At 47.4% G+C, this 15450-nt stretch overlaps 1 protein-coding gene across 1 annotated transcript in view; it reads right to left on the reverse strand.

Moving 5' to 3' along the window:
* LOC120997662 (zinc finger protein 282-like) overlaps positions 1-15450 on the reverse strand; it is a 394601-nt gene that overhangs the window by 69829 nt on the left and 309322 nt on the right. The window contains exons 8-9 of the mRNA XM_040427858.1: positions 14922-15000; positions 14733-14824 (exon numbers count right to left, since the gene is read on the reverse strand). Coding sequence (XP_040283792.1) covers positions 14733-14824; positions 14922-15000 — 171 coding nt within the window. The remainder of the gene's footprint in view (positions 1-14732; positions 14825-14921; positions 15001-15450) is intronic.

A 15450-nucleotide genomic window follows, 5' to 3' on the forward strand; every position in this document is an offset into this window, starting at 1 on the left:
GAATCAGGCATTTAGATCACCCACCACAGGAGTAGGCCCCCATTGAATCAGACCCTGGCAACCATGTCAGATGGCACAACCATCAGCTTTATATCAATCAGCACAGGAGAAGGCGACTTTGAAAGACTTTGACCCCTACACCCAGATGGAGGAGAGAGGTTTCACAGCAGAGAATCAGGCATCATATCAACCACCACAGGAGAAGCCACCATTTAGTTACTTTGACCCCTGCACCCAGGAAGAGGAGAGAGGCACCACAGCACATATTCTGGCATCATATCAGCCACCACAGGAGAAGCCACCATTGAGTTACTTTGACCCCCGCACCCAGGAAGAGGAGAGAGGCACCACAGCACATATTCTGGCATCATATCAGCCACCACAGGAGAAGCCACCATTGAGTTACTTTGACCCCCGCACCCAGGAAGAGGAGAGAGGCACCACAGCACATATTCTGGCATCATATCAGCCACCACAGGAGAAGCCACCATTGAGTTACTTTGACCCCTGCACCCAGGAAGAGGAGAGAGGCCCCACAGCACATATTCTGGCATCATATCAGCCACCACAGGAGAAGCCACCATTTAGTTACTTTGACCCCTTCACCCAAACAGAGGAGAGAGGTTCCACATCAGAGAATCAGGCATCATATCAACCACCACAGGAGTAGGCCACAATTTAATGGGACCCCGGCAACCATGTCAGATGGCACAACCATCAGCTTCATATCAATCAGCACAGGAGAAGGCGACTTTGAAAGACTTTGACCCCTACACCCAGACGGAGGAGAGAGGTTTCACAGCAGAGAATCAGGCATTTAGATCACCCACCACAGGAGTAGGCCCCCATTGAATCAGACCCTGGCAACCATGTCAGATGGCACAACCATCAGCTTTATATCAATCAGCACAGGAGAAGCCACCATTGAGTTACTTTGACCCCTGCACCCAGGAAGAGGAGAGAGGCCCCACAGCACATATTCTGGCATCATATCAGCCACCACAGGAGAAGCCACCATTGAGTTACTTTGACCCCCGCACCCAGGAAGAGGAGAGAGGCACCACAGCACATATTCTGGCATCATATCAGCCACCACAGGAGAAGCCACCATTGAGTTACTTTGACCCCTGCACCCAGGAAGAGGAGAGAGGCCCCACAGCACATATTCTGGCATCATACTAACCACCACAGGAGAAGCCACCATTGAGTTACTTTGACCCCTGCACCCAGGAAGAGGAGAGAGGCCCCACAGCACATATTCTGGCATCATATCAGCCACCACAGGAGAAGCCACCATTGAGTTACTTTGACCCCCGCACCCAGGAAGAGGAGAGAGGCACCACAGCACATATTCTGGCATCATATCAGCCACCACAGGAGAAGCCACCATTGAGTTACTTTGACCCCCGCACCCAGGAAGAGGAGAGAGGCACCACAGCACATATTCTGGCATCATATCAGCCACCACAGGAGAAGCCACCATTGAGTTACTTTGACCCCTGCACCCAGGAAGAGGAGAGAGGCCCCACAGCACATATTCTGGCATCATACTAACCACCACAGGAGAAGCCACCATTGAGTTACTTTGACCCCTGCACCCAGGAAGAGGAGAGAGGCACCACAGCACATATTCTGGCATCATATCAGCCACCACAGGAGAAGCCACCATTGAGTTACTTTGACCCCCGCACCCAGGAAGAGGAGAGAGGCACCACAGCACATATTCAGGCATCATATCACACACCACAGGAGAAGGCCTCTTTCAGTGATATAGGCCTTTGGACCCAGACAGAGGAGAGAGGCACCACAGCACATATTCTGGCATCATATCAGCCACCACAGGAGAAGCCACCATTGAGTTACTTTGACCCCTGCACCCAGGAAGAGGAGAGAGGCCCCACAGCACATATTCTGGCATCATATCAGCCACCACAGGAGAAGCCACCATTTAGTTACTTTGACCCCTGCACCCAGGAAGAGGAGAGAGGCACCACAGCACATATTCTGGCATCATATCAGCCACCACAGGAGAAGCCACCATTTAGTTACTTTGACCCCTTCACCCAAACAGAGGAGAGAGGTTCCACATCAGAGAATCAGGCATCATATCAACCACCACAGGAGTAGGCCACAATTTAGTTTATTTGACCCCTGCACCCAGGAAGAGGAGAGAGGCCCCACAGCACATATTCTGGCATCATATCACACACCACAGGAGAAGGCCTCTTTCAGTGATTTAGGCCTTTGGACCCAGACAGAGGAGAGAGGTCAGAGATTAGCTTCATATCCCCCAGCACAGCAGAAGACCGCTTTATTTGACTTAGGCCTCAGCACCCAGACAGAAGACAGAGGTAGCATGGCAGAGGTTATGGCTTCATGTCACCCGTTAGTTTAACCGGCCACTTTCATCTGGTTAGGCCCCGGCGCCCAGACAGAGAAGAGTTTCATTCAACTGTGGGTTTCATAAAATTTGTATCAAATAAAGAAGTGGCCCGTAGCACAACAAGACATGTTTTAGGCAGTTAATAAGGACTACTCTGCACAAGGGAGGGACAGGTCCTGTGGGATCCATGCCTGGTTCATCTTTATGAAGGTCAGCTTGTCCACGTTGGCTGTGGACAGGCGGCTGCGCTTGTCAGTAATGACGCCCCCTGCCGTGCTGAATACGCGTTCAGATAAAACGCTGGCCGCCGGGCAGGAAAGCACCTCCAAGGCATAACATGCTAACTCTGGCCACGTGGACAATTTCGAAACCCAGTAGTTGAATGGGGCCGAACCATCCGTCAGGATGTGGAGGGGGGTGCAGACATACTGTTCAACCATGTTAGTGAAATGCTGCCTCCTGCTAACACGTTCCGTATCAGGTGTCGGTGCAGATAGCTGTGGCGTGGAGACAAAACTTTTCCACATTTCTGCCATGCTAACCCTGCCCTCAGATGAGCTGGCCGTGACACAGCTGCGTTGGCGACCTCTTGCCACTCCTCTGCCTTCACCTTCCACCTGTTCCCCTGTGACATGTGGGAATGCTCTCAAGAGCGCCTCTATCAGCGTGCGCTTGTACTCGCGCATCTTACGGTCGCGCTCCAGTTCAGGAATTAAAGTGGGCACATTGTCTTTATACCGGGGATCCAGCAGGGTGGCCACCCAGTAGTCTGCACACGTTAAAACGTGGGCAACTCTGCTGTCGTTGCGCAGGCATTGGAGCATATATTCGCTCATGTGGGCCAGGCTACCCATGGGTAAGGACAAGCTGTCCTCTGTGGGAGGCGTATCGTCATCGTCCACCGTATCCCCCCAGCCACGCACCAGTGATGGGCCTGGGCTGCCACCCCGCTGTGAACTTGCGTCATCCTCGTCCCCCTCCACCTCCTCCTCCTCGTCCTCCAGTACAGTGCCTTGGCTGGCGACTTGTGAACCTGTCCTCTGCTGCTTAAACAAACCTCCCTCTGAGCCACTTCGAACAGACTGGCCCGAAAGTGTTAGAAACGAGCCCTCATCCTCCTCCTCCTCCTCCACCTGGGCCACCTCCTCTAACATCATTGCCCTAAGTGTTTTCTCAAGGAGACATAGAAGTGGTATTGTAACGCTGATAACAGTGTCATCGCCACTGGCCATGTTGGTGGAGTACTCGAAACAGCGCAGCAGGGCACACAGGTCTCGCATGGAGGCCCAATCATTGGTGGTGAAGTGGTGCTGTTCGGCAGTACGACTGACGCGAGCGCGCTGCAGCTGAAACTCCACTATGGCCTGCTGCTGCTCGCACAGTCTCTCCAGCATGTGCAAGGTGGAGTTAGGTGAGGCGGTGAGCGGGAAGGCCGAAGTTCCGCTGTAGCGCAGACAGGCGAGCAGCGGCAGGATGTGAACGGAGGAAGCGCGCACAGACGGCCCGCACTTTATGCAGCAGCTCTGACATGTTGGGGTAGTGGTGAATGAACCTCTGCACCACCAAGTTCAGCACATGCGCCAGACAAGGGATGTGCGTCAAACCGGCTAGTCCCAGAGCTGCCACGAGATTTCGCCCATTATCGCATACCACCAGGCCTGGCTTGAGGCCCACCGGCAGAAACCACTCGTCGGTCTGTTGTTCAATACCCCGCCACAACTCCTTTGCGCTGTGGGGCCTGTCCCCCAAACATATGAGTTTCAGAATGGCCTGCTGACGTTTACCCCGGGCTGTGCTGAAGTTGGTGGTGAAGGTGTGTGGCTGACCGGATGAGCTGGTGGAAGCAGTGGAGGAGGAAGCCGAGTAGGAGGAGGAGGCTACAGGAGGCAGAGAATGATGCCCTGCGATCCTAGGGGGCGGAAGGACGTGCGGCAAGGAACTGTCCGCCGGGGGCCCAGCCGCCACTACATTCATCCAGTGTGCAGTTAGTGAGATATAGCGTCCCTGGCCGTGCTTACTGGTCCACGTATCTGTGGTTAGGTGGACCTTGCCACAAATGGCGTTGCGCAGTGCACACTTGATTTTATCGGACACTTGCATGTGCAGGGAAGGCACGGCTGTCTTGGAGAAGTAGTGGCGGCTGGGAACCACATACTGCGGGACAGCCATGGCCATCAGCTGTTTGAAGCTGTCTGTGTCCACCAGCCGGAATGACAGCATTTCAAAGGCCAGCAGTTTAGAAAGGCCAAGGGCTCGAGGGTGACTCGGGGGGAATTTGCGCTTCCTCTCTAAGGTTTGAGATATTGAGAGCTGAACGCTGCTGTGTGATATAGTGGAGACGCTAGTTGACGGTGGTGGTGGTGGTGGTGTCGGTGGCACATCCTCTGTTTGCTGCTCGGCAGGTGGCAACATTCCTCTCGAGGCGGAAGCCGAGGCAGCAGCGGTAGAGGGAGCAGGGGGAGCCTCAGCGAGTGCCTGGTTTTTAAGGTGTGTACCCCACTGCAGTTCATGCTTTGCATGTAGATGCCTGGTCATGCAGGTTGTGCTGAGGTTCAGAACGTTAATGCCTCGCCTCAGGCTCTGATGGCAGAGCGTGCAAGTCACTCGGGTCTTGTCGGTAGGACATTGTTTAAAGAAGTGCCATGCCAGGGAACTCTTTGAAGCTGCCTTTGTGGGGCTGGGTCCCTGTTGGCGATGTCCAGTAGCAGGCGAACTCTGGGGGCGGCGGCTCGTCTGCTTTGGCCCCCTGCTCCCTCTTTGGCTTCGCTGTTGTCTCGGTCTCACCACTACCTCTTCCTCTGAACTGTGAAAGTCATCGCCACGACCTTCAGTCCATGTGGGGTCTAAGACCTCATCGTCCTCTGCATCGTCTTCCACCCAGTCTCCCTCCCTGACCTCCTCCTGTTCAGTCTGCACACTGCAAAAAGACGCGGCAGTGGGCACCTGTGTTTTGTCATCATCAGAGAGTCGGTGACTCTGCTGTGGTGGTATTCCCATGTCCTCTTCATCTGGAGACATAAGTGGTTGTGCGTCAGTGCATGGTATGTCTTCCTCCACTGGGGAAGGGCTAGGTGGACGCCCCTGGGAAACCCTGGAAGCAGAGTCTTCAAACAGAAGAAGAGACTGCTGCATAACTTGTGGCTCAGACCGTTTCCCTGATATGCTTGGGGGTGATGTGACAGACTGATGGGCTTGGTTTTCAGGTGCCACCTGTGCGCTTTCCGCAGAAGACTGGGTGGAAGACCATGTGGTGAACGTGCTGGAAGCACTGTCGGCCACCCAATCGATTAATGCCTGTACCTGCTCAGGCCTTACCATCCTAAGAGCGGCATTGGGCCCCACGAGATATTGCGGTACATTCTGCCGGCTAGTTGAGGGAGTTCGTTCCCTACTGTGTGCGCCTGGGGCCGAACGGCCACGTCCTCTACCAGCAACAGAGGCTCCACGGACACCACCACGACCGCGTCCTCGTCCCTTAATAGTATTTTTCTTCATTGTTGCGATTCAACTCGCACCACAATGAAATATATTATTTTTTATAAGCAAAATCCCCTCACTGGAATACTTTCAGTCTTTTGACTGTATGGATTACAGATGGAATGACTGTTATATGTGAGTACCGCTTTCTTTGACAGATTCTAGTATGGGTACATATATGTTTTCCCAACCCCAGCACATTAGTTTGCTAATTCCAGATGTATGAAACGCAGGCCTAACTGTATCTAGTATATTGAACGCCAGATAAACTAACTTGGCCTTTTTTAAATAAAAAAAAAATTCCCTCACTGGAATACTTTCAGTCTTTTGACTGTATGGATTACAGATGGAATGACTGTTATATGTGAGTACCGCTTTCTTTGACAGATTCTAGTATGGGTACATATATGTTTTCCCAACCCCAGCACATTAGTTTGCTAATTCCAGATGTATGAAACGCAGGCCTAACTGTATCTAGTATATTGAACGCCAGATAAACTAACTTGGCCTTTTTTAAATAAATAAAAAATTCCCTCACTGGAATACTTTATGGCTTTTCACTGTATGGATTACAGGTGGACTGGTATTAGTAGGGGTGACACAAGCACACCCAAGTCCCTGATGTAGGATTTCTATGGCACAGACCACTATTACAAGTGATTAATGGACGTTGGGAGAGATTGTGCTGCAGCACTAGTCCCAAGATGGCCGCCGCCTATCAGCCCAGTAACATGTGCCACAAAATGGTCTGCACAACCTTTAAAAAAAATAGCCTTGGACTGTGCTGCTAAATCGCTATTGGTCTGAATCCCAGGTGTAGATGTCTGACTTGTTTGGAGCTTTGGAATGCACACTGTGGCAGCTTCTGCTGCAGCACTACAAGTCGCAAAATGGCGGCCGGCGGTCAGCCCAGGTACATGTGGATGGAAAAATCACTCTGGCCACTCTAAAAATATCCAATCCCTATCAAAAAAGCAGCTCAGCTGCAGTTGTTCAGATGAATCACAGGTGGAGGAGAGAAATTTGCTTCCAGTTATTCAATTATCCCTGCCTATTCTCGCCCTAGCATCAGCTGCGTCTATCCCTGTTCTATTCACATCGGGAGTGAGCACGTCCCGACGTGCGCACAAGCTTATAAAGAGGCTGAGTCACATGCTGCACTTGGCCAATCACAGCCTTGCCAATAGTAGGCATGGCTGCGATGGCATCTTAGGGCAAGTAGTATGATGCATGTTGATTGGCTGCTTTGCAGCCTTTCAAAATGCGCCAAAATACATGCCGAACGACGAACCCGAACCCGAACTTTTACGAAAAAGTTCGGGTTCGGGTCCGTGTCACGAACACCCCAAAATTCGGTACGGACCCGAACTATGCTCGAACTGTTCGCTCAACACTACCTATGAGTACTAGGATGAAATAGAGAGAAATTTCCAAACAGTATCTCAGAGTCCTTGAGAGAGGTCTACGAAGATTGTATTATACATTTTGTATAAAATTGGCTTTTATGAGAATGATGAGTGTTGTAGTTGTGGAAGCCCTTTTTGAAACTGTCCACTGTTCCTGCTGTGACCACGTCCTGAGGAAGTCTATTCCACAGATTCACAGTTCTTACAGTAAAGAAGCTTTGACGCTTCTGGAGACTGAACTTTTTCTTCTTCAGTCGGAGGCAGCACCCCCTTGTCTTTTGAGCACATTTTACATGGAACAGCTTTTCGCCGTATTTTTTGTATGGCCCATTTATATACTTGTACAGGTTAATCATGTCCCCCCTTAGACGTCTCTTCTCAAGACTAAATAAATTCAATTATTTTAATCTTTCTTCCTAACTAAGACCCTCCATGGCCCTTATCATTTTAGTCGCTCTCCTCTGTACTTTTTCCAGCTGCAGTGCATCTTTTCTATGTACTGGTGCCCAGAACTGGACTGCTTATTCCAGATGAGGCTGCACTAGCGCTTTGTAAAGTGGTAATATTACATCCCTGCCCTGCGAGTCCATGCCTCGTTTAATGCATGACAATATCCTGGTGGCCTTAGAAGCAGCTGATTGACATTGTATACTATAATTTAATCTACCATCCACAAGGACACCCAAATCCTTCTCTATAAGTGACTCTCCCAGTGCTACATCACCTAGAACATATGAAGCACAGAGATTATTACTACCAAGATGCAGGACTTTACATTTGTCCACATTGAACCTCATTTGCCAAGTTGATGCCCAATCACTCAGATTGTTCAAGTCAGCTTGTAGTTTGTGGACATCTTCCATAGATCGTACAGTTCTACACAGCTTAGTGTCATCTGCAAAAATAGATATGGTGTTATTAATCCCATCCTCAATATCATTAATAAATAAATTAAACAATAAAGGGCCCAGCACTGAACCTTGGGGTCACCACTTATAACCCGGGACCATCTGAATAGGAATTATTGACCACAACTCTCTGGACACGGTCCTTCAGGCAGTTTTCAATCCAATTACAAACTATACTTTCCAAGCCTATAGACCTTACTTTACTTATTAAGCGTCTATGAGGGACAGGATCAAAAACCTTTGCAAAATCCAGAAACACTACATCCACAGACGCCCCTCTGTCCAGGCTACTACTACTAACCTCCTCATAAAAACAAATCAGGTTAATCTGACAACTTCTGTCCTTGGTAAACCCATGTTGGTTGTCACTTATAATATTATCTATAGTCACATACTCCTGTATATAGTCCCTTAACCCCTTAAGGACTCGGCCCTATTTCACCTTCTGGACTTGGCCATTTTTTGCAAATCTGACGAGTGTCACTTTAAGGCTGGGTTCAGACCTGAGCGTTCCGGATGTCGCGCTCTGTATGCGCGATTCTACGGGCGTCTCACATACGCGGTTCCGGAACAAGCGAACGCCTATTGTCGCGCGTTCCCGCTAAGTCTATGTACAGGAACGCGCGACAAGACGCCCCAAAGGAGCTCAAGAACTTTTTTGAGCGTCGGGCGTTTTACAGCGCGATCGTACGAGCTGTAAAACGCTCAGGTGAGAACCCTTCCCATAGGGAAACATTGGTTCTTGCCTGTTGAGCGTTTTACAGCGCGTAGGAACGCGCTGTAAAACGCTCAGGTCTGAACCCAGCCTAAGTGCTGTTAACTTTAAAACGCTTTGACTTATCCAGGCCATTCTGAGACTGTTTTTTTGTCATATATTGTACTTCATGACACTGGTAAAATGATGTAAAAAAAAATCATTTTTATTTATAAAACAAATACCAAATTTACCAAAAATTTGTAAAAAATTTCAAATTTCCAAGTTTCAATTTCTCTACTTCTATAATACATAGTAATACCTCCAAAAATAGTTATTACTTTACATTCCCCATATGTCTACTTCATGTTTGGATCATTTTGGGAATGATATTTTATTTTTTGGGGATGTTACAAGGCTTAGAAGTTTAGAAGCAAATCTTGAAATTTTTCTGAAATTTTCAAAAAAACAATTATTAGGGACTAGTTCAGGTTTGAAGTCACTTTGCGAGGCTTACATAATAGAAACCACCCAAAAATTACCCCATTCTATAAACTACACCCCTCAAGGTATTCAAAACTGATTTTCTAAACGTCGTTAACCCTTTAGGTGTTCCACAAGAATTAATGGAAAATAGAGATACAATTTCAAAATTTCACTTTTTTGGCAGATTTAGCATTTTAATATTTTTTATACTTTTACAAAGCAAGGGTTAACAGCCAAACAAAACTCAATATTTATGGCCCTGATTCTGTAGTTTACGACCACATATGGGGTGTTTCTGTAAACTACTGTACGGGCACACAGTAAAAAGCTGTAAGGGCACACGGCAGGGCGCAGAAGGAAAGGAATGCCATACGGTTTTTGGAAGGCAGATTTTGCTGGACTGGTTTTTTTTACACCATGTCCCATTTGAAGCCCCCCTGATGCACCCCTAGAGTAGAAACTCCAAAACAGTGGCCCCATTTTAGAAACTACGGGATAGGGTGGCAGTAGTGTTGGTACTAGTTTAGGGTACATATGATTTTTGATTGCTCTATATTACACTTTTTGTGAGGCAAGATAACAAGAAATAGCTATTTTGGCACCGTTTAAATTTTTTGTTATTTATCATCTGACAGGTTAGATCAGGTGATATTTTTATAGAGCAGGTTGTCACAGATGCGGCGATACCTAATATGTATACATTTTTTTTATTTATGTAAGTTTTACACAATAATTTCATTTTTGAAGCAAAAAAAATCATGTTTTAGTGTTTCCATAGTCTGAGAGCCATAATTTTTTCAGTTTTTGGGCGATTACCTTGGGTAGGGTATGATTTTTGCGGGATGAGATGCTTGCTATTACACTTTTTGTGATGTAAGGTGACAAAAAATGGTTTATTTAGCACAGTTTTTATTTTAATTTTTTTACGGTGTTCATCTGAGGGGTTATGTCATGTGATATGTTTATAGAGCCGTCGATACGGATGCGGAGATACCTAATATGTATACTCCCCCCCCCCCCCTATTTTTTACCCTTTTTTTAACTTTATTTGGGGAAAATGATGTTTTTGTTTATTTTTACTTGAAACTTTTAATTTTTTGGGGGGAAAACGTTATTTTTTAAACTTTTTTTTTCACTTTATTTTTTGTCCCACTTTGGGACTTGAACTTTTGGGGGTCTAATCCTTTACAATGCATTCCAATACTTCTGTATTGGAATGCATTGGCTGTATGAGTAATACTGTGTGTATTACTCATACAGCTTCCGGCCTGCGAGATCCAGGGGGCTGGATCTCACAGGCACATCACAGGTAGGCAGCGGCGATGCCTCAGGAAGGCATCGCGCTGCCTTCCATGCCATCGGGTCCCCCCTGCAGCCCCATGGGGACCCGATGGCACCACCGCCGCCGCACCAGGTAAAAGCAGCAAACCGCAGGTCTGAATTGACCTGCAGTTTGCGGCGATCGCCGACACGGGGGGGGTCATGGAACCCCCCCCGCGCGCATTTAGCCGAGGTGCCTGCTCAATGATTTGAGCAGGCACCGGGTTCCGATCACCGCCCGCCGGGCAGCGATGATCGGAACTATACATGACGTACCAGTACGTCATGGGTCCTTAAGGACTCAGCAACCATGCCGTACCGATACGTCATGGGTCCCTAAGGGGTTAAGATTCCTTCAAACATTTTTCCCACAACAGAAGTTAAACTAACTGGTCTATAATTACCTGTTGAGGACCTTGATCCTTTTTTGAATATGGGCACCACGTTTGCCTTGTGCCAATCACTTGTCACTGTACCAGTCCCTAAAGAATCCTTAAAAATTATAAACAGGGGCACAGCAATGACTGAACAGAGCTCTTTAAGCACTCTTGGGTGTAATCCATCTGGACGCGGAGTTTTATTCACATTTACCCTATTTAACTTCTCTTGGACCATATCTACAGTTAGCCAATTGAGTATGACGCTGGATGTACTAACAACCCCGGCACCACAGATATCAGCTCCTTTCTCTTCTTTTTTATATACAGAGCTAAAAAAACTATTTAGGAACTCTGCCTTTTCCTTATCTTCAGTGACTACCCCCCCTTTACCATTATTTAGGGGACCTACCTGCTCAGACCTAGGTTTTTCAGCATTTATATATTTAAAAAAACTTTTTGGGATTTGTTTTGCTTTCTTTTGTTACCTGCTGTTCGTTTGGGACCTTTGCGAATTTTATCTCCTTTTTGCAGATTTTTTAAGTGCAATTACTCAATGTGGATTTGAAGCTCTCCCATTTATCCTCAGTATTATTATGTGACAGTAGCTGCTCCCAGTCTATGCCCTGAAATGCTGCCCTCAACCCAGGGAAATTAGCCTTTTTGAAATCCAGTGTCTTTGCTCTGCCTGACAGAGTTTGCTTCTTATAGTTTAGGGGGAATATAATTATATTGTGGTCAGTATTACCTAGTGTTTCTCGAACAGTAACGTTCCCAACAAGCTCTGCATCATTAGAAATTACCAGATCCAACAGAGCATCGCCCCTAGTGGGAGCTTCTACAAACTGGCCCATAAAGTGGTCCTGCATCAAGTTGAGGAATTTTCTCCCCTTTGCAGTTGAGGCAGAACCGTGACCCCAGTCAATGTCTGGGAAGTTAAAATCTCCCACTATGACCACTGTACCCGCCTGTGCCGCCTGCTCTATTTGGTTATACAGTTGTGTTTATATCTCCTCTGTGATGTTAGGGGGTCTATAGATTACACCAAGTATTATTTTTTCAGTGTTTATAGCCCTTTGAACTTCCACCCATAAGGTTTCCACATCCTCACCATCCACACCCTCAATTGCGTCTTTCACACTTGTCTTCAGATAACTCCTCACATACAGGCACACACCACCACCTTTTCTATTGACCCGGTCTTTCCTAAATAGTGTAAAAGCCTCAATATTAACAGCCCAGTCATGTGAAGAGTCCAACCATGTCTCAGCTACACCAACTACATCTATGTGTTCTACTAGTACCATAGCCTCCAGCTCTCCCATTTTTCTAGCTAGACTTCTGGCATTTGTGAAAATACATTTTAAATTACTATTACCTGTAAAGTGATTATCCGTTTTTTTTTTTTTTGTTACCTTGTTCAATTTTTGTATGTAACAGGTTTTTGTTACCAGCAGTTCTATTTTTTATAAATGTATAGTTATTCCCAGTCTTCTCTCTATTTTCCTTGCTAACCCCGGCCCCCACTAAATCCCCACTTTCCCCTTCTATAACCCGCTCTCTATCTACACTATCTACCCCCTTATTAGTATGACCCCCTCACCCCTCCCCCAGATCCTAGTTTAAAATCTCCTCCAGCCATCTAACCATTTTTCCCCCAGGGCAGTTGCACCCTCCCCATTGAGGTGCAGCCCGTCCCTACTGTAGAGCCTGTAACCGACCGCGAAGTCGGCCCAGTTCTACATAAACCCAAACCCTTCCTTCCTGCACCAGCTTCTGACCCACTTATTTAACTCTCTAAGCTCCCGTTGTCTCTCTGGTGACGCTCGTGACACTGGTAGTATTTCTAAAAACACTACCTTGGAGGTCCTGGACTTGAGCTTCTCACCTAGCTCCCTTAAATCATTTTTAAATGATCTTCCATCTCCCACTGACTTTGTCATTGGTGCAATGTGTACCATGACCGCCGGGTCTTCCCCAGACCCACCCAGCAATCTGTCAATCCGATACGCAATATGCCGAACCCGAGCACCCAGCAGACAACACACTGTTCGGCATTCATGGTCTCGGCGACAGATGACCCTATCTGTCCGCCTAATAATTGAGTCCCCTACCACCAGCATCTGTCTGACCTTTGCTGCACTCCTTTTCCCATCCTTCCTGCAGCGGTCATCCTCCTGGTTGTTAGGAGAAACGACCTGCTGCAGTGTTGCTGGCCCTGGACTTTCATCCCTAATATCAGCCAAACAGGCATATTTACTAGGACGTGCCAGCTCAGGACTAGCCTCCCTGGCACTTTCCCCTCTACCCCTTCTTTCTACATTAACCCAACTGCTGATCTGATAGTTATGATCTTGCCCTCCTCCACCACCTCCATTTCACTGACCCCAGTCAGCGCCTGCACAGTGAGGTCTAAGCCTCTCTCCAGTTTTGCAATGCCCCTAAGCATTTCAAGCTGCTTATTTAGATCCAAGATCTGGGCTTCCAAATATGCAACATGATTGCATCTTGCGCAAATGTATTCACCCTAGAACGGTTCTTCAAGGCACGGACACACTGCACAGGACACACACTTAGTGGCATTGTCCATGGAGCACATGTTTAATGGGGATGAAGAGTAAAGAATGAAAACAGTAAATAGGAGTTAGAATTAGACCCTGTCTGCAGTAGTTGATGGACTAGCTGGAATCAAGCCAACAACACACAAGGAAATTCTATCCAACCTTAGTTTTTTGCTGCTTGTCTTAAACTCCTTTTCTTTAACTCCACTTAATCAGAAGCCCACTTGGTACAGCAAGCCTCGGGAAGAGCAAAAAGATACTAAAAACTGTGCACGGGGACAGATACGGGTATGGGAGGGAGGCAATCTTAAAAATCCTATGTTAGGAAATGAGAAGATACTTTATAAAAACTGACAACTTAAGCAGATATCATAACATCTAGGACCCCTGGAGTAAATGGGCTACAACGGTCAATGAAAATGATTGAGTTTTGATGGAGTTTTTGAGCCAAATCCAGAAGTATATCCAGCAAGAAGGAGGAGGAGACGTCCTCCCTTCATATTTCCTATTCCTTTGGAGCCGGTATACATAGACCAGCAGCAGAACATCAGAGCAGTCAGAATAATGGAGACTACTGAAAAAGAACATAAAATAACAGCCTTGCTACACTGAGGGCAGATCAGGTCGTGGGAGAGAAGTATCGGGTGTTCAGAATTTCAGTGACCGATCCTTTTGTTCTCCCGGGAAATAAATATCCACAAGAAGTATCTGGACGTCCCACTGAAAACCCAGACACTTAGCCGAGCCGAGCATGGAGGTATATGGGGGAGTCGGAGGGATAGCGGTCAGCTGAATGAGTGGCCTAAACACACCTAACTTGGTGTGCACACAGAGTTCGCCATTCTCCATTCATTATTCCATACCTGTGGTCACATGGACTGGAATGTCCTCCTCCACCTCACTCTTACACGGGGGATCGCCCATCATCCGCTCTTCTTCATCCTCCACTTTAATATCAGTCACATCTTCCCCTTGATTTGTCATCTGTAACAATTCAGTACAATACAGCAGACAGGTGGGAAATCTAACAGATCCACATAAGAGACCCCCACAATCTATGACCCCTCTATGACTGCAGGACCCCCCTATATAAATGTGTATAGGGCTCAGCTCCATCTACCTGATGCTTCTCTGGGAGCTTCTCCTCTGGACAGTCCTGGGAATACAGAGGACGGGGACATCTCTCGGGGGGATTTCTTTCTATGATTCCATCTGTAAGAAATACATAGTGAAAGGATAGATTGATTACATGTGATGATAAGATGATGGGAGTAGCATCCAGGTGACCCTCAATGCAGACAATTCTTACACTGATGATCGCCCCATAAATCCATCTCCTCTTCATCATCATCTATAACCTCAACCTTAATATCAATCAGATTTTCATCCTAAACAAGAAAAATGTAAATTCATCTTTGGTCCAATCACTTTCTGGTCAGATTCAGGTGAGACATCAGCTCCATCTACCTGATGGTTCTCTGGGAGTTTCTCCTCTGGACAGTCCTGGGAATACAGAGGACGGGGACATCTCTCGGGGGGATTTCTCCTCCTGGATCCATCTGTGGAGACACAAGCACACAGTGACTGAATACATGGCCTCCTGTAGATCTGTCTATAGATCAGACTCTTCTCTCAGCTCCTTCACTTCTAGGTTTAGTTATTGGGGCCTAAATAACAATGTTCTGCTCCTCACCCACTTTCTACCAAACCCCAAACTAATCCAGTCACCCCACATAGAAATCCCACCACTAGGACCCTTACAGATGATGAGAACAGGGGTCCTGTGTCCTCACATGGATGGAGCGGTGGCTGTACATGTCTGCTGCTCCCGTCACGGT

This window comes from Bufo bufo, chromosome 4 (genome assembly GCF_905171765.1).
Source record: "Bufo bufo chromosome 4, aBufBuf1.1, whole genome shotgun sequence".
NCBI classification, from domain to species: domain Eukaryota; kingdom Metazoa; phylum Chordata; class Amphibia; order Anura; family Bufonidae; genus Bufo; species Bufo bufo.